This window comes from Salvia splendens, chromosome 5, assembly GCF_004379255.2.
Source record: "Salvia splendens isolate huo1 chromosome 5, SspV2, whole genome shotgun sequence".
Lineage (NCBI taxonomy): Eukaryota > Viridiplantae > Streptophyta > Magnoliopsida > Lamiales > Lamiaceae > Salvia > Salvia splendens.
In genome coordinates, this window is record NC_056036.1 from 11419231 (window position 1) to 11437074 (window position 17844).

General features: G+C 39.5%; 2 protein-coding genes across 3 annotated transcripts; one reads left to right on the forward strand and one right to left on the reverse strand.

The window, feature by feature from the left end:
- Window positions 1–1352: 1352 nt before the first annotated feature.
- On the forward strand, window positions 1353–8780 carry LOC121805957 (rab3 GTPase-activating protein catalytic subunit). Of its 2 annotated transcripts, XM_042206010.1 has the most exons (14): window positions 1353–1582; window positions 1714–1778; window positions 2335–2535; window positions 2889–2980; window positions 3283–3476; window positions 3607–3785; window positions 4740–5078; window positions 5150–5214; window positions 5720–5768; window positions 5902–6052; window positions 7658–7742; window positions 7824–7893; window positions 8079–8219; window positions 8304–8780. In XM_042206010.1, the coding sequence occupies exons 1-14, from the start codon at window positions 1474–1476 to the stop codon at window positions 8535–8537; spliced, it is 1974 nt and encodes a 657-aa protein (XP_042061944.1). In that variant the 5' UTR covers window positions 1353–1473; the 3' UTR covers window positions 8538–8780. The 2 variants fall into 2 exon arrangements, with proteins under 2 accessions (XP_042061944.1, XP_042061945.1); XM_042206011.1 differs by lacking the exons at window positions 1353–1582; window positions 1714–1778 and adding an exon at window positions 1956–2084.
- Window positions 8781–11691: 2911 nt separating this feature from the next.
- Window positions 11692–13215, reverse strand: LOC121803796 (mitogen-activated protein kinase kinase kinase 18-like). Its single transcript, XM_042203400.1, has 2 exons — window positions 12014–13215; window positions 11692–11730 (listed from the first exon to the last, which is right to left on the reverse strand). The coding sequence occupies exons 1-2, from the start codon at window positions 13184–13186 to the stop codon at window positions 11692–11694; spliced, it is 1212 nt and encodes a 403-aa protein (XP_042059334.1). The 5' UTR covers window positions 13187–13215.
- Between the last annotated feature and the right edge of the window lie 4629 nt (window positions 13216–17844).

Genomic DNA, 17844 nt, shown 5'->3' on the forward strand with positions numbered 1-17844 from the left:
ACTCATGACTTCTCTTCTAGTTAAGAAGACCTCTACCACTCCACCACATGAGCTCATTCAACAATTTGAACATTAAATATTTTTATACATTAACCATTAATTTTATCTACAAAAACTAATAATTCATTTTACTTGTATTAATCTTTAATATAATTGTTAATTATAATATATATAATTATCATCATTTATATTTTAATGATGCTCTACTTACCACCTATATTATTATTAGTACCATATAAGATTCATTATTTACTATAAATAAATTTTTTATATTACATACTTAATTTATATACCCTAGCTATTGACATTATTGAATAATCTTTTCTAAACTAATTAATAAGTACTTAATTCGTATTTAATTATATATTATTTTACGAAATAAATTTTCTTAAATTAATATAAACATTATCTATTTTAATACATGAAATATTAAATTTTTTATCTAGACTAACTAATATTAAATATATATATATATATATATATGAATATATTTACTAAATTTTAATATTATTTATATTTATACATCACTAATTATCTATAAGGTTTAATGTTTTGTGATATATTATTAATTGTAAATCATTTACTAAATTTAATATATTTTTATATATATTTGCAACAATAAAACGGTTAGACCGGTGGTTCGAACGGTTGAACCGTGAACCAGTAACGTTGCCGGTTTGCTTGCCGGTCTGATTTTTAAAACATTGAGATTTTGGATGAAAATGTCAATATAGTGTTGAAAAACACAATGCTCTTTAAGAATGACATTTTACGTGTATTATATTGACATATTTTATATACTATGCTGACATTTGTTGCTGTACGAAAAAATGAAATTTTTTTGATTTTTTTTTCAAATTTTGTCATCGGAACATATGCAAGTGGGATCTCGTTAGAATCCTTATAAAATTATCTTTAATTTGATATATGTTGTGCGAAAAAATAATTTAAATCGAGAAAGTTATATGCATTTTAAAGTTATGAGATATTTTTAAAAAGTTAGTTACAACTAATTTGTTGTAAATTGACCTTAATACCATTAACGTTTTTATTGATCGACATTTCAGGATCTAGGCCCTTGATTTGAATATATCTAATAGTTATTATTTAATTATAATTAATAATTAAATATTGAGTTAACAATATAACCATTTCTACAAGAAATCCATATTTTTGTAGTTGTACGATGGCATAGAGATATGCCTAATAAAGATTGCCAATTTTTCCGATAAAAGTTGTAATAATAATAATAATAATAATAATAATAATAATAATAATAATAATAATAATAATAATAATAATAATAATAGTAGTAGTAGTAAAAAACAAGTCCTCAAATTGAACCGCGGCGTAGTTGTATCAACCAAGGTTCAATTATTCCGAATTCTTCTTCGACTCCGCCCTCCGCGGCTATGGCGTCGATTTCGTGATACGCCACTATATCATTGATTCAATTCCTCTTCCGCTGAAAAAATGGATGCCTCCTTTGTATCCAGAGCTCGAACAGCCATCAATTCCGCCGCAGCTAAAGCGGAGAAGGTCTTGACGGATATTAAAAAATCTGATTCCAACGCGCATCTCGGTATGTGCTAAATTTATGCACAATCTCCTGTTTGTTATTTCTCATTCCCTGGTTTGCTTTACTATTTTTAGGAATTCATTAAAACTATCCGTTTATTGTGTTTTCGTTTGGATTTTGTACAAAATCTTAAGATTTGGATAAACAATCGCGTGGCGCGTCAACGCCGGAATGCCTGAGGGATGCAGATGACCCCAAGGTAAACTTTCTTTGCGCTTCTATGTTGGATTCGCGCGCGAATTTCTGATCGTTTGACCACGCCCTCGAGTCTGGAGATATTTACAAAAAAGCCTGAGTCTTTTTGTAGTTAGTGACCAAGACTCACCTTTTATGGATCGTGAAATTAGGTGATGAAACTGGATTTGGAATCTGACCTCGATGTTTACTCAAGCTTGTTTGGCGATGATCTTAGAGTTGTATGCATTGTTGAGATTTCAATTTGGCTCATTTGTTGCTCATCTTTTATTATCATTTCACTTATCCGGCTATCTTTTCTTTTTTTGGGGTGAGTTTGTGAGTTTGTTCCATTTTGTTTTTGAGAAAAAGTTTGAGTTACTTTCATCATGGCCTTGTTATTTGTGTAGGCATTCAGGATTCCATGAAAATTCTGTATTTGTGATATAGTTGGATGCATGATAGATTTTTGTGAATTGAGACTATGAGGCTGCTTGATTTCCTGATTCCATGGTTGCTCTATCAATCACTTGCTGTGTCAGTAGATATTTGGATGGAAATCATTTATGTTTCTGGTGCAGGATTCTGAAGGAGCAAACAATAAGAGAGTGCGACCACAGCCAATTAAAACCAAACAGGATTGGCATGAGAAACTTAGGAATTTAAGATTAGGTAAAAAGGGGGCTGAGGACTCCGCGAAGCCCGATAATTCAACAATGGCTTACGCAATTTTTGATGATAATTTATACCTGGTGCACGAGAGAGGATTCTCTCAGCCAGATGTAAGTCAATTGTCAAATATTTCCCTAAATCTAATATATTTGGACAGTTGGATCTCTTTGAGGTTGTGGACCCACTGAATGCTAGTAATCTTCCTGGTAACACACAATTGCTTGTTGTAATTTTCTTTGTCTCAGAAGTTAAATGTTACTGAATTTAGCAAATTATTGCAAGATTGCTGTTACTTGTGTTTGAAATAATGGAGTCTTTACCCTTTCGTATTTGCATATAGTATATGATAGTAACTTTTTTGGGGTAAAGAAAAAATCACAAAAAGCTATAGGGTCCCTGTATGCTTTGACTGAACTGTTGAGTTTCTGCTCTTCAAATTACTGAAAGTGCCGGGTAATTACAGGATTTAGAAGAGGAGCTTGAGAGTCCAAAGGCTGCAAAGGCAGATATCATTCCATCATCAGCTATCTTAAAACAGTTAGCTGTAGCAGTCGAGTAAGCATTTATATTAGCTATTGAAAGGTCTGTTTTACTACATTATACTATATTTTCCTCAATTTGAGCAGCTCAGAAGTCTATTAATGTTGTCTGCCTTTTATTTAAAAAAACTGAAAAGACTAGTTTTTTCATGTCTTTCCAATTATTGATATTCAGTTTAAAACGTGGTTACCTGCAATATGTTTATTACTAGTTTCATCAATTTGATTGATGCGCATTGGTGCATTTTAATCTGTTATGGTATCCAAGTCTCTAAATGCTGATACTGCTATGATCTTTTTCACTATTGGCCTTTTCAGGGCTGGATCAGGATATAGCACCATGAAAGATCTCCTCGCCTCTTCTAAAACCTCTTCACCCATCAGGGAGAAAGCTAGCATGGGCATTTCGGTTATGAAATCACTAGTTCTGCGCGAAAAGGACGATAAGATGATACAAGAGTTTGGTTCTGATGACAAGGTTCTTGGACTGATGAATGCATTGTTAAATGCAGGTAGATAATTTGGTAGCCTTGCGAAAATGTGTACTCCCTCCACCCCCTCCCCATGATTGATCGTTTTCAAGTTTTTCATTATTCTGTGTTGATTTTCACTTCTGGTGTGATGTTGGCAAGGTACTTGCAGAAGGAGAATTTACAGGTAGGACTGTCCCTGGTCTGGAGACACAGATAAATTCCACTTCTCTGGTCAAGGATATCCATGGTGCACCTTTGAATAGTTTTGTAGTCAAGCTCTCTGAAGCAATTAGTTGCTTAAAAACCCTGCGGAAAATGGCATCATATTGGTCAAGGGTTGTTTCTGAAGTAAGTAGAGAGATGGAATTATATTTAAGTCCATGGGTAACTGCAGCAGCTCTGTGTGCAAAATTTATCTATTACTTTGCTTATAGTACCATTTTATAGACTCTTAGGCCTTCTCTACAATTTTAAGGTACTGATAAGTCACTTCATTATTTCAATTGGATTAGTTTAGATGTCTCTCTTGGCGAAGTCCTTCCATTTGAAACATACATAGTCTACGGTTCTTTCAAGTGACTAGGTGAAAAATAAACATGCATTATAGTACTCCCTCCGTCCCAAGATATTAGACTCGTATACAACTTTGGGGTGTCCCAACATACTTGAGCCATTTCTATTTATGGTAAAAATCTACTTTATTACCAACTCCACTTACACCACTAAACAATACCTCCTAAATTCTTGTGCCAAAAGAAATGAGTCTAATATCTTGGGACGGAGGGAGTAGTTTATATTGTAGGAGTACAAAATAAAAATATGAGGATTATCACCCCCGGGCTAGGTTTTATTGAATAGACTATAAGGAAAAGGAAATTCATTCATTTACTATCGGAGAGCTTTGAGGATGTCTTGAGGTTGACCTCCTATTAGCATATCCGAAATACAAAACCTGTGGAAGAGTTTTTAATAGACCATACTGTAAGATTATTCTTATCTTATGCATAATATAGGTTTTGAACTAGAACTTATTCAAAAGTTCTGAGCATATTCTGTAGTGTATGTGCAAAATAAATTACTGAATGTCATTGTCAGTGACTTCATTTCCTGTAGGCTCTATATGTCCGATTGATTAAGCATGAGATCACCGAGAACATTGCAAGATGACATCTTGCACTTGGGGCCTAATGATTTGTTTGACTCGAAATTTTTATCAGTCTCAAATCTTCTGATTTAGTACTATCATTCAGCTTCTTTATTATATCAGCCTATTATTTATTTACTCAATCCTTCACCTTGCAGATTAGAAGACTTTGGTATGAAGGGCAATATATCCCAGGAATTCCGCCAGGAGATTTACCTGACCTGAATTCATGTCTCTTATATCAGCACTTGCAGGTCATCAACTGTTGCATTTCCAGAAAAAGACGGCATGCTGCTGCACTTGAATCTCTGGAGTCTATTACAGCTCAAGCAGATGCTACAGGTTCTTCAGATTCTGAGAGCAGACCTCCGCTCGATCCTTGTTATTATGCCAAAACTAAGTCTGGAGAACTGGTGCTTAGATTAGGAGCTGATAAAAGGTTTGAGAACTTGACCATGCTTGAAACTGGTGAACCTATTTATTCACCTGTGATGCAGGTTGGTTTAAAATTTATCTTAATTGTAGGACATTATGTCAACAGATGCTTAGCTTATGATCATATTTCTAGGAACCGCCTCTGTTGACTGAAGACTTAATCAAGGAGACAGAGGAGTTTGTGTTAAGGACAGGAAGGTTGGTAAATTTGCACACGCCTTTTTAATACTATTGTCTATTGTGTTGTTTTGTTTTTTACCTCCAACTTCACTTGATTAAATCTTTCAATAAGCTATCTCTCGTACCATGGTGATTTTTCCTGTTTCAGCCGCCTACTTGTGTCCATTCTAGTGTTTGTGCATGTATGTGTGTTATATATAGTCAGTAATCCTCTCAAACTTGAAGCAACACATATGAAATTATATAGTACTTAGTATTCAAATATATTAGTTGCATTATCATGGCCTTAATTTAGTTCCAGTTGATATTATATTGAAGTTGTCAGTTGAAAATTCCATGTCTCATAAAAAATCCAGTTTAAGAGTTGGAAACCTCTATTATAATTTTGGCTAACCAATATGGTTTTTACGCAAACTAGTTGCTAGAGGATCCTGTTGTACCAATGTATTTCTGGGGCCCACACATATGCCCAAGTGTTACAAAAAGTGATTTTCTGACATAAACTACCTGTTTTATTGTTCAGTGTTGGCGCAGGATGCTCCCAACTGCTTTCAGACATGCAGGCCTTCAAGGTGAAGCTCCAATACAAGCATGCACAATAGTGCCACCCTCTCATTTCTTATTCATGAAGGGCTTTTAGTTTGTGGTAGGATAATCTCCGAGGACACTACAATTGATACCTAGTTTGACATGCTGTTTTGTCAGGCAGCAAATCCAGGTTGTACATTAGAAGATTTTGTAAGATGGCACTCTCCTCCTGATTGGATGGAAGATGAAACTAACAGTGATTTGGATGATACCTCTGAGGGTGGTGATTCCGTCAGAGGTCAACTAAGTATGCGAATGCAAAAAGAAGGTAATACTTATTTGCTGGAAAAAGGGCATAGCGAAAAATTTGCTTGTAGCAACATTGGTTTCAGTTGTACATTTTGAGTTTCTCTTTTCCCACTCAGAGAATTATCTACGCAAGCTCAATACTGAATGCAGCTTTTAAAGAAAAGTGGTTTTTGAGCTTCCTGAAGTTAACAAAAAGGATATATTTTTTATTCATTTCTTCTAATGACACCTAGAAGAGCTGGTACTTAACCACTTTTTATGCGTCAAAAGGGCTAGAGTTTATCTTCCCTTTACTTGATGTCTGGATTAGTATCAGACGCAACACTGAATTCCTGAGTTTTTGAATATGAAAAACTAACGTGTCTACGTTGCACTAGAAATGACGAAATTGGGTGGTATGAGATAGGCTATGGAGACAAAATTGTTTAAATAGAATGGTGACAACTGGGTTCTTCTCTTCCTGATAAGGATGAAAACACTTAGTCTGCTAGAACTAATGAATGCCAAGAGGGTGTTGAGTATGTGCTTATTTTGAGGAGCTTAAAGCTTCTATGCTTATAAGATTTTCTATAACTTATAAGATGTTATATCTTATTTTAAAATTTGGATGTTAAGTTATTGAACTTGTTAGATATGTGGTAATATTGTAACTAAATCGCTTATTACTTTTAGATAAAAGCTTATAAGCTCCTTATTTCTTATATTGGGAGAAATATTACTGTTTTGTATGACTGCCGACCATTTCCATTGAACTCTTATGCATTAAGCACTAAAGCTTATCTGCACACCATCTAAATCTATAAACAAATGGACTGAATCTTTCTTTTTCACATAGAATAGCTCCCAGAACTTGAATATGCTTACTGAACGAGTCAAGCTTCTTTTCTGTTGTTTCACTTGATCTCAAGCCATTTGAAATGAAAAAAAGTCGAACTCTTTATTTTAGCATAGTGCATATTAGATTAGATCCTAAGCTCAGCTATCAGGTTTTTCTTGCATGGGAAACATAGTTGTTGTACTATTAAGTGGCATTTGCTGGTAAGACTTTATTGTATGTTAATACTCCCTCCGTATTAAAAAAATAGAAACATTTGAAACGGCACGAGTTTTAATGAACAACTGGTAAAGTAAGTGAGAAAAATTGGTAAAGTAAGAGAGAGGAAAAGAAAAATGAGTAAAGTAAGAGAGAGGAAGAGAAAAAGTAGTGAAAGTAGAGGTAGTGGATTGTGGGGTCCATGTTCTAAAATAGAAAGATTCTAAAGTTTCTATTTTTAAGGAACGACCAAAAATGGAAATAGTTGCTATTTTGAAAAACGGAGGGAGTATTATGATTAGAATTATATTTCTGCGTGAATATTCAGTAAATTATGTCCGAGGCATTTCTTAGCTACTGCAATTATCTGAGTATTTTTATGAACATGGAAAAAGATGGGAAAGTGTTTAATGTTAAAGGATTAAACAAGAGAGAAGTATCTTAATTCAGTTCACTGCGGCACTGCCATGATTGAAAAACCTTTTCATGCCAACAAACGGTGCAATGAGCTTATTTATCTTCCCATTTGGCAACAAAGAGGGTTTGTTACTTCTATCCTAACCTACAGACTATTTTACAACTGGTTGTTAGGCAATTTATGGCGTGAACTGTGGGAAACATCAAAACCAGTGCCAGCCGTCAGACAAGCTCCTCTTTACGATGAGGACCTGGCTGTGTAAGCAAGATAAAATTCATGATATTGTAATCTTAACTTGTCACTACTGGCAAATGAGAAAAAACTGCAATTTCAATGTAGGGAAGGTATTCTGGACTTTCTGGAGGTAATCCCACCTTCTGATCTTTTGAAGCAGCTCTTCTTGGTTGTTGTAAGTACTCCCTCGATTTCTCTGCGTGCTCTTTGACAGATATATTGTCTTAGTATGGTAGAAATGTATGCCTGCTGAATATGTATGCAAGAGATACATAGAGTTGTGTGCCTGCTAAATTGTTAGTCTAGGGAGCACAGAATTTGTTCTTTCCGACCCTCAAATCTTATTTCCGGAATTTCCAGTTAGGCGCAGGGTTAATGATTGCTGAGGCCATGTTCTCAACAAATCCAAATTTGTCAAATATTTTCGACAACTGTAAGAACTACATCGTTGTCACCTGTCAGAGCAGCACCTGGGTCGAGAAGCTTGACGACATATGCCAGGTGAGTTTTATGCAGCTGAGGCTTGTGTTGGCATCGTAGTTATTACTTACAATATGATGTCATGCATGTATATATCTATAACAGGTATATGAAACAGTAGAGACAATGGTCCACAATCAAGATGAAGCGATAAACATGTCACCTCAACAAGAAGAAACCACGACAACAGGCGAAGTGAAGAACCGCTTCCCGAAGCTTAGCCTAATCTTCGGAGGCAAGTCGAAGGGCGCCCCCAAAGACTCGCCAAAGACGGCGGAAGAGAATTCTGATCGACAAGCATTCTCAATATTCTCGAAGAAGCCTCCGAAACCCATCTAGTCTCCATCCGAGAAACCACCGCCGGGTTCAGCTGAAAGTGAATGGACAGTTGTATAAGTATGCAGAGTTGTATTTTGCTCCACAAGGAAGCTCAAGGATATGTGCAACTGATTTCCTAGGGCTTCGTTGTGGAACCATCATACATTAGATAGCGCTATACATACCTTTATTTAATTCTCAACCCTATGGTTGAGATCAATTGTGACTATATATCCTAAACTTAGTGAAGTTTTCATTTACTCATTGTATACAAGAAAAAGAAAATGAAAAAAAAGAAGATATATTTTGACAAACATTCACATTTGTTAAGTTCTGTATCGTAATAGAGTATATTTATGTTTGAGAGTTGGAAATTTATACTACTCCTTCCTTCCGTTTTTTAAAAATAGCAACTATTTACATTTTTGGTCGTTCCTTAAAAATAGAAGCTTTAGAATCTTTCTATTGTAGGACATAGACCCCACAATCCACTAACTCGACTTTCACTACTTTTTCTCTTCCTCTCTCTTACTTTACTCATTTTTCTTTTCCTCTCTCTTACTTTACTAATGTTTCTCACTTACTTTACCAATTGTGCATTAAAATTCGTGTTGTTTCAAATGTTTCTATTTTTTTAATACGGAGGGAGTACTGCTAAACGAAGCTTTAATTAGATCTATCCATCTAAGGGTTTGTGTAGTTTGCTTGATATGATATGACAACTTAAAGAGATTGTGCACATTTTATAAATATATCTTCAGGTTATAAGAATTTTTTTCTTGACAAAACAAGAAAACTAGTGGCTGAAGGCACCTAGGTCCAACATAGTAGCTAGAAGGGCAAAACATTATTGGCCAATGCTTTTGCATTTGTTCGTCTTTCATAAATCCAAAAATCTATTGAAACTGGAATTACTGTGGCTATTGGCACCATACTTGCCTTTCAATGAATCATCATTAAGGGATCCAGATTGTACTCATTCCAATTATCGAACTCTAGGCGCTTGACTTAATGCCCCTGCGATAGGTATTCAACATAGGATAAACGACTTTGGTCGAGCACATGCTAGTGCCAACAATTGAAGAGGCATGGAGGATATGAGTAGGAGGGCGTGAGCCCGGACGGAGCGACCGTCTGTGCGGATATCGGGCCAAACAATGAAGCCCAATAAGGCCAAACAACAAACTTTTCGAAACTTTGATTATTTTGTGGACTGGTTCGCAATTTCATCCAAGTTCAAAACTTGGATTTCTTATTTCAATTAGATATATTCTACTATACTGCTACCTTTTTTTTTATATCAAAACATCCTATGGGTGAGGGTAAGCGGACCCCCTATTTGTAAATATAACCAAAATCAATAGTTCCAAACATAGTCGAGTTCAAAAGTAACTTGAACCCAATAACAGAAACTTATCCATATATGTATAATTTATTTAACTTATTTTTAGTATCTACATTTATATCTCTATAAAATCTGATTAATCATATTTAAAAAAAAATTAAAATTAATATTGTATAATTATTTAATTTAATTATGCTAAAAATAAAAGTAAACAATTTGAAACAACTGATAATATAAAATTAAAATTGCTACAACATAATATTTATTTTAAATACGAAAAAAACACATAAAATACACACAAGATTTTAATTTTAATTCGAAACAAAAATACACATAAACCGTAAATTTTTCTCACTAACCACCACAGAATCGAGCCCACACATGGTCAACCAAATTGGATTGAAGTTGATGTATTTTCTTGTCATGTAGTCTAGCGCCTCTTTGGATATACTTGATGAATCCTCTATTCTCTTCATCCCCAACTATCATAATGTAAAAACTATGTAAGCAAAAAATAATATCGACAATAAGATGCAAGTGAGCAAACAAGATTGAATATTGTCCGTGGCAGTTCATGAGAGTTAGGTTTGACCTAAATAATTAAGTCTATGAAAATAAGATGGAAATGAAAATGGAGACAAAGCGTGCCCAAGCAAAAGTGGGGCGACTCACCAACTTTATACCTTATATCAATCAACTACCAACTATATACTATATAAAGTTGCAAGTAACATGACAAGAAAAAAAAAAAAATTGGGGCACCAATTGTGGTTGTGTTTAGGAGTCAACCAAGTATATAAATGAAATGGAGCAAGTGGAATTCCAAATGTTTTGTGCTTTCAATATTCTTTAACAATTTAGAGAGCCTCCAGATTCATGCTCCACTACTACTTTGTTTTATATACTATAGTATTCTATTGGAATATCTGTAATTGTATATACGTATCATCACCGGATGCTAAAGGTACTCATCATTCATTCAATAATTCATGCATGTAATCTCATTATTCATATATTCTTACTATAGTATTAATTTATTTTCTGATTTGATACAATAGTGACATGCATTATCTGTCGAATTAGATCTAGCTAGTTCAAGTCTCGGATTTAATATATCGACATGAGCCCACCAACTTAACTGAGTATAATCTTTTATTTTCTTGAGCAATTAATATTAGCAAATATGACCATCTTTTATTTATAACATTCCAATGAATGAAAAATAGTACGGTCCAGTACTCTCACACACACATAGTCTAGTAATTTTGTCTTGAAATATGATGCTGAACAAAGACTTGCTTTAGAATGAATTATTTAATGCTCCACAAATAATTGTTATCTCGTGCACTCACATAAATTATTGATTTAAAAAATTACAACCCACACACACATCCACAATCACTATTTTCTATGGGTTGTAAAAAAACGTCTTATTTAATATAAGTTGTATTTTTTCGGTAACAAAATTCTGTTAGAAAGTAAAAAAATTTGAAACTGAAGATATGTTCGGACCTATATCTTTAATTTTTCTTTTACTTTGGGATTAAGATAGTTTCGTACCTAATCTTGATATGCAAAAAAGCATGAACAAAAACGAATTCTAGTGCATTTGTCATGCATCATTCTTTTTTTTATTATTATTAAATAAAGTACTAAAATCCAAATTCTGAAAGGACCATTATCCATCACAGCACAATTAAAGATGGGCAGCGTAGTTGAGTTCCACACTTCAACTTGCATTATTGACCTAACTTTCTATTTCTCTAATAAAATAATAGTTGACTCTTTAATGATGAGATATTTTGCGACCTCGAATTTGCCTTTTTGATGCTACAAGTCTTTCATGTTCACACCAAAATGCCTAATTATCTGAACAAACAGAGTTGACTTTATGTAATAATAGTACTCATAAATTAAAGTAACAAAATTCAAAGACAATTGTACAACTACCATCTTTCATGCTACAAAAAGGCACCCCAACGTTTCATTAAAAAGTCAACTTTAAACCGGCCTCATCCTTTCAAGCGTTTCTATTCTTGCTTGTCTCATTCAATTTCAATAGCTATTGTATACTTAATCAATTAAAAATACTTAAATGGAGTAAAAACACTAACTTCTTATGAAGCATGAGTACTAAAAATGAAGAATATACATAATAAGGTGAAAAGAAAACTTGATCTTGATGAAGAAATAATTCCATTAACATAATCTGAATACACAAATAATTTACACTCTGTTTTTGTGCAAATGAAGAAGATGTTACAAAATCACAATCTCCACTGCAAAAATCAAACCTAGAATAATCCTCCATCACCACCAAATCACAATATGAAATTTCTTCTTCCTCAATCAAATCTTCAACTTCATTAGCCCTAACCGTCACCCACTCTCGATCCTCATCAAAACTCGGATTGCCACCGCCGATCAACGCTCCGATCCTATCAACCGGAGAATCCATTTCTGACGACGACGCTGTCTCCGTCGCAATTTCCAAACATTCCGACGCCTCGACCGCATCCCAAAATCCTTGATCCGTAACTCTCGTCGGAGACGCTTCCTCCTCCGCCGCATCCAAAAACGGATGCTGCAGCAGCTCCGCCGCCGTCCACCGCCTCCTCGCGTCCCTCACCAAACACTTCCCCACGAAATCCCTCGCCTCTCCGGATAACCACCCCGGCAGCTCCGGCACGTCGTCAGAGTACGCGATCCGGTAAATCGCCACCGCCGGATCCTTCATCTCCGGCCAGGGGTGGCGCCCGGTGGCCATTTCGATCACCGTGCATCCGACAGACCACACATCCGCCGCAAAACTCTGCTCCACGCCGCGAGCGACCTCCGGCGCCATGTACGCCGGCGTTCCGGCGAAACACCCGCCGGATCCCGCCAATTTCGCGCACCCGAAGTCGGCGATCTTCACCGCAGCGCCGGCGACGAGGACGTTCTGGCCTTTGATGTCGCAGTGCACCAATCCGCTCAGGTGGAGATAATCCAATCCGGTGAGGAGCTGCTTCGAGTAAAATCGGATCGTTTTCTCGTCCAAGGCACCTCCGCGCTTGCCGATCAGATCGGAAAGCGAACCGCCGCTGGAATATTCTAGAAACAGATTGTAGATGGGTTTGTGATCGTCGATTGTGACATCGGAGCCTAAGCAGCGGATGACGTAGGGAGAGGAGAGTTGTGAGATGAATGATTCCTCCTTCTTCAGCAAGGCGGAGGAAGCGAGATCGGTGGACTTCACGGCGAAGATGTCGCCGGCGGGGGTGGCGGCGATGGAAACCGTCGCGGTGGATCCTCGGCCGATGGTGGGGCCTCTAGTCCACGTCATTGGAGAATTGAATTAAATTGGTGAGGGGTTTTCAATTTCAAAATTTGTGGTTTGGTTTGTTGGAGGCGGTATTTATAGGTGGGGAGGGGAGTTTTATGTGTGTGTGTGTGTGACACGCGGCGGGAGGAGAGAGGTGGATGGAGACTGTGGGCGGCGGGGAAAGTTGTGAACACGTGGCTGTTGTAATCGGCGTCGTTGATTAGCCAACCAATTAAGGATTAACCCAACTCGGCATGCGCTTTTAAGTCATGGAGATGGCGCCGACTCTTCTACATTATTAACTGATGGGGTACGAACTAAACCCTAATGGCAAGCCCAATAACAGCGACGGCCCATCAGCCCAGAGCCCAAGAAAGAGTATCTGTTCGGCACCAAAGAGTTCGGCACGACCAAAGAGTTCGGACTCAGCCTACAGCTCGGTAAAAGCCGACCAGTCAAGCTCTCCTCTCAGATCGGCAAGAGCTGATCGGTCAAGTCCAGCAGTTCGGTCTCAGCATTCGACCGAACTAGGAGTTAGTGGACTCATGAAAGGCCTCCACGACCTCCGCTATACCCACGATCTATTTAGTGGTACAAAGCAGTTATTGAGCAGTTATTGCTCACCCACGATCTTGTTAGTGGGGCTGCAAACCACGACCTTAGTTCAATGTATAAATAGAACTTAGATCAGATAGAAAAGGGTTAAGCTCTCTAGAGATAAAATACCATATAGCAAGTCTGTGTTGTAAGCTGTAATCCCAGATCAAGCAATACAATCTTGCCCTCCCTTCTTCCCGTGGACGTAGATTTACTTCAGTAAATCGAACCACGTAAATTCTTTGTGTCGTAGTTTTCATTCTCTACCAGCATTTACTAACATCAGAAATTCGCGGATCCATCACTGGCGTCGTCTGTGGGAAACAGAGAACAAAATTTGTGATAAAGCGAATTTTTGATCCATTTTTTCCACCCAAAAAATGCATACCAGATCGCAGAGTACCCGTATTCCTGCCCGTGAGAACCAGGAGGAAGCCAATCCATCCCACAGGTCTGGAAAACAGCCTAGGGATAAATCCACCACCAGTTCTCATGGCGAAGGAACAAGCCGCTCCAAAAATCGTCCCACTGAGTCTTCCCAGCAGCCCGATTTGAATGAGGCTGTCAAGCAGTTTTTGGAGGCGAAGCAGGAGGAATTCTTAACCTTCCTGCGAAAAAGCCAAAAGCAGCCGGAGACGAAAACGGCGGATTCTCCTCCCCCCTCCGCACAAGAAAGTCACTACCGCAGTAGTGCCGTGTCTTCCAGGAAGAAGAATCCTCAACCCCGACATATTCCTGTTCCTCCTCGGTACCGGAATCACAGGAGAACTCAATCTCCTCCATACCGACGAGATATCGGATTCGCCGTGTACGGAGCACTGAAGACTCCGTTCTCGGACGACATCACCCGAACTCCCCTACCACAGAACTACCGAACTCCGTCGATGACTTACGACGGGCTCGTGGACCCTCACGATTTCTTGGGGCGCTATCAATATAACATGGCGAACCAGGGTCTCAACGAGGTCCACATGTGCAAGCTGTTTCCCGAGCTGCTCGTCGGGAACGCGAGAAGGTGGTTCGATAGCCTCCCCCAGGGCAGCATCAGATCTTACCGAGATCTAATGGATGCCTTCCACAGGAGGTTCTTTCAGAAAGCGGAAGCCCGAATCACTTCGGCTCAGCTGCTTTCCATTCGTCAAGGTCGCGATGAAAAAATCAGCGACTTTATGACAAGATTCCACAAGGAATGCCTGCAAGTAGACGATCTCAACGATCTGCTTGTCATCTCGGCATTCCAAAATGGAATCCTGCCCGGAGCTCTCTACAGGAAGCTCGTTGAGTGCGGTCCGCAGACAGCTCAGGAAATGTGGGACATTGCGGACCAGTACTCCCGGGCCGATGAGGCAGACCGTCGCAAACGGTCGTTAGACAGCTCATCGACCCGAGGAGACAGAAGGAAGCCCGATCATAGCGATCAGGGGCATCCTCGCCGGACTCCATTTGAAAGAATTCAAAGGGCTCCGGTGCAAGACAGATTGGGACCTCGTCTCAATCCCGAGAAGCCGCCCGCCCAGTTCGTACCGCTGAACAAGCCGAGAGCGGAAATTTTCGAACTGCACTCTGACCTGTTCGAAAAGCCAAAGCGGATGACGAAATCAGCCGCGCGCCGACCACAGGATAGCTACTGCTCCTACCATCAAGACCACGGTCACGATACTGAGGAGTGCAGAAACTTGGCTGCAGGTATCGATGTTCTTGTGAAGGCAGGGACATTGAAAAAATACCGAAGCAAGCAGCCAAAGAAGAATAAAAAGCAGAGTGGTGCGAACTGCGCTCCTCAGGATCCGAAAAGGCAGCCGGATCCCGAAGACGATGACGAGCCGCAATATGATGGAGTAATCCAGACTATTGACGCGCTCCCTGCCGGGAAGACCAAGTCGTCCCTAAAGTCAGAACGCAGAGGCTCCAATCGAGAGGAGCCAACGCATAAAAGGCTGAAGCAGGACGAAGTGATTACGTTCTCGGCTGCTGATCCCGTCCCGGCCATCTCTCCTCACCAAGACGCCATTGTCATCCAAGCCGGAGTGGCAAACAAACTGATCCACAGGGTGTTTGTGGATACATGAGCGTCGGTTAGCATTCTTTTTAAAGAGTGCTTCGACAAACTAGAAGTGGACCCAGCTCGGCTCAGTCCGGCTCCGCTTCCCCTGAAGAGCTTCACCCAGGAGGACACCCGCCCTGAAGGTATTATCAGCCTTCCGATCACGGTGGGGAAAGCGCCTACTAGCTCCAGTACGATGATTGAGTTTTTCGTGGTGAAAGCTCGGTCCCCGTACAACGTCATCCTGGGAAGAGACTGGCTCAACACAGTTCGGGCCGTTTGCTCCACCTATCACCTCACCATCAAGATCCCTACTAAAGGAGGGATAGCGGTCATCCGAGGTGACCAAAAGAGAGCAAAGGAATGTCTGCAAATTGCGCTTAGAAGTGCCGAGCAGTCAGATCGGCACCACCAAGCATAGCAATCACAGCAGCCGGAGTCAGAGGCGATGACCGAAGTCATACCGGAGCCGAACTCGATGACAGTTCAGCTGTACGAAGACGATCCATCCAGAACGGTCAAGATCGGCTTCGCGGGAACGCCCCTACTTCGGGAAAAAACCATCCAGCTCCTCAAGGAGTATAAAGACGTCTTTGCATGGTCTCCGTTGGACATGACCGGAGTGCCCCCGAGGTAATCACTCATCGGTTAAATATTGATCCTTCAGTCCGGCCGATAAAACAGAAGCAAAGACTCTTTGCGGCAGAACGAAGTCAAGTCATCCATGACGAAGTCCGTCAATTATTGAAGGCGGATGTGTTATTCGAAGTGAAGTATCCTTCGTGGGTGGCCAATCCTGTCATGATCAAGAAAAAGGAAGGAGGATGGCGGATGTGCATAGATTTCACCGATCTAAATAAGCACTGTCCCAAAGATTGCTATCCCCTTCCGAACATAGATAAAAAAGTAGAAGCTTTGATAGGCTTTGAAATTTTTTGTTTTCTTGATCTGTACAAAGGATACCATCAAGTTTTAATGGATGAGATTGACGCTTCAAAAACGGCCTTCATTACTGATTTCGGCATTTTCGCTTATAAAAAGATGCCATTCGGTTTAAAGAATGCCGGAGCCACTTATCAAAGGATGGTAGACAAGCTTTTTCGGCACCTGATTGGAAAGGAGGTCGAAGTGTATGTTGACGATATAGTCGTCAAAAGCAAAAGCACTTCGGAGTACGAGCACAACCTCAAGTCCACTCTCAACGTGCTCAGGAAAGCCAACCTCAAACTTAATCCCCAAAAGTGTACCTTTTTGGTAGATTCGGGAAAGTTTCTGGGTTGTTGGGTTTCAAAGGACGGACTCAAGGCAAACCCCTCAAAAGTTCAAGTCGTTCAGAACATGGCAATGCCGAAGTCCATACATGACGTGCAAAGGCTAACCGGATGTCTAGCCGCACTGAATCGATTCCTTTCCCAAGCAGCCGAAAAGCAACTGCCGTTCTTCAAGGTGTTGAAAAAGGCACCAAAGTTCGAGTGGGGAGCCGAGCAGAAAAAGGCCTTTGACGAGCTCAAAAGTTATCTAGCCGAGCTTCCTATTCTCTCTGCTCCAACCGAAGCCGAAGTAATATTCTTATACTTAGCGGCATCGGATCAAACCATCAGCGCGGTGCTTGTACGAGAAGAAGGCCTAAAGCAGCTTCCCATCTATTTTACAAGCCGAGCATTAAGAGGTCCAGAAACCAGGTATCAACCACTGGAAAAGATTGCTCTGGCATTAGTAAATGCAGCAAGGAGACTGCGGCCATACTTCTATGCTCACAAGGTATGCGTCTTAACTGATCTGCCACTTCGGCAAGTGTTGACCAAACCAGAAGCATCAGGCAGAATCGCCAAGTGGGCTATAGAGTTGGGAGAGCACACAATTGAATATCTACCTCGGAAAGCCATCAAGGGACAAGCCTTGGCAGATTTTCTTGCGGAAGCAAAGTTCGATCAAGCAATTCCTGTTATTGCCGAACAGAAGAATTCTGCCAATGCCGAACTAGCACAGCCCTTGGAATCCGAAGTAGAGCCGCCGGACTGCTGGAGCGGATTCGTAG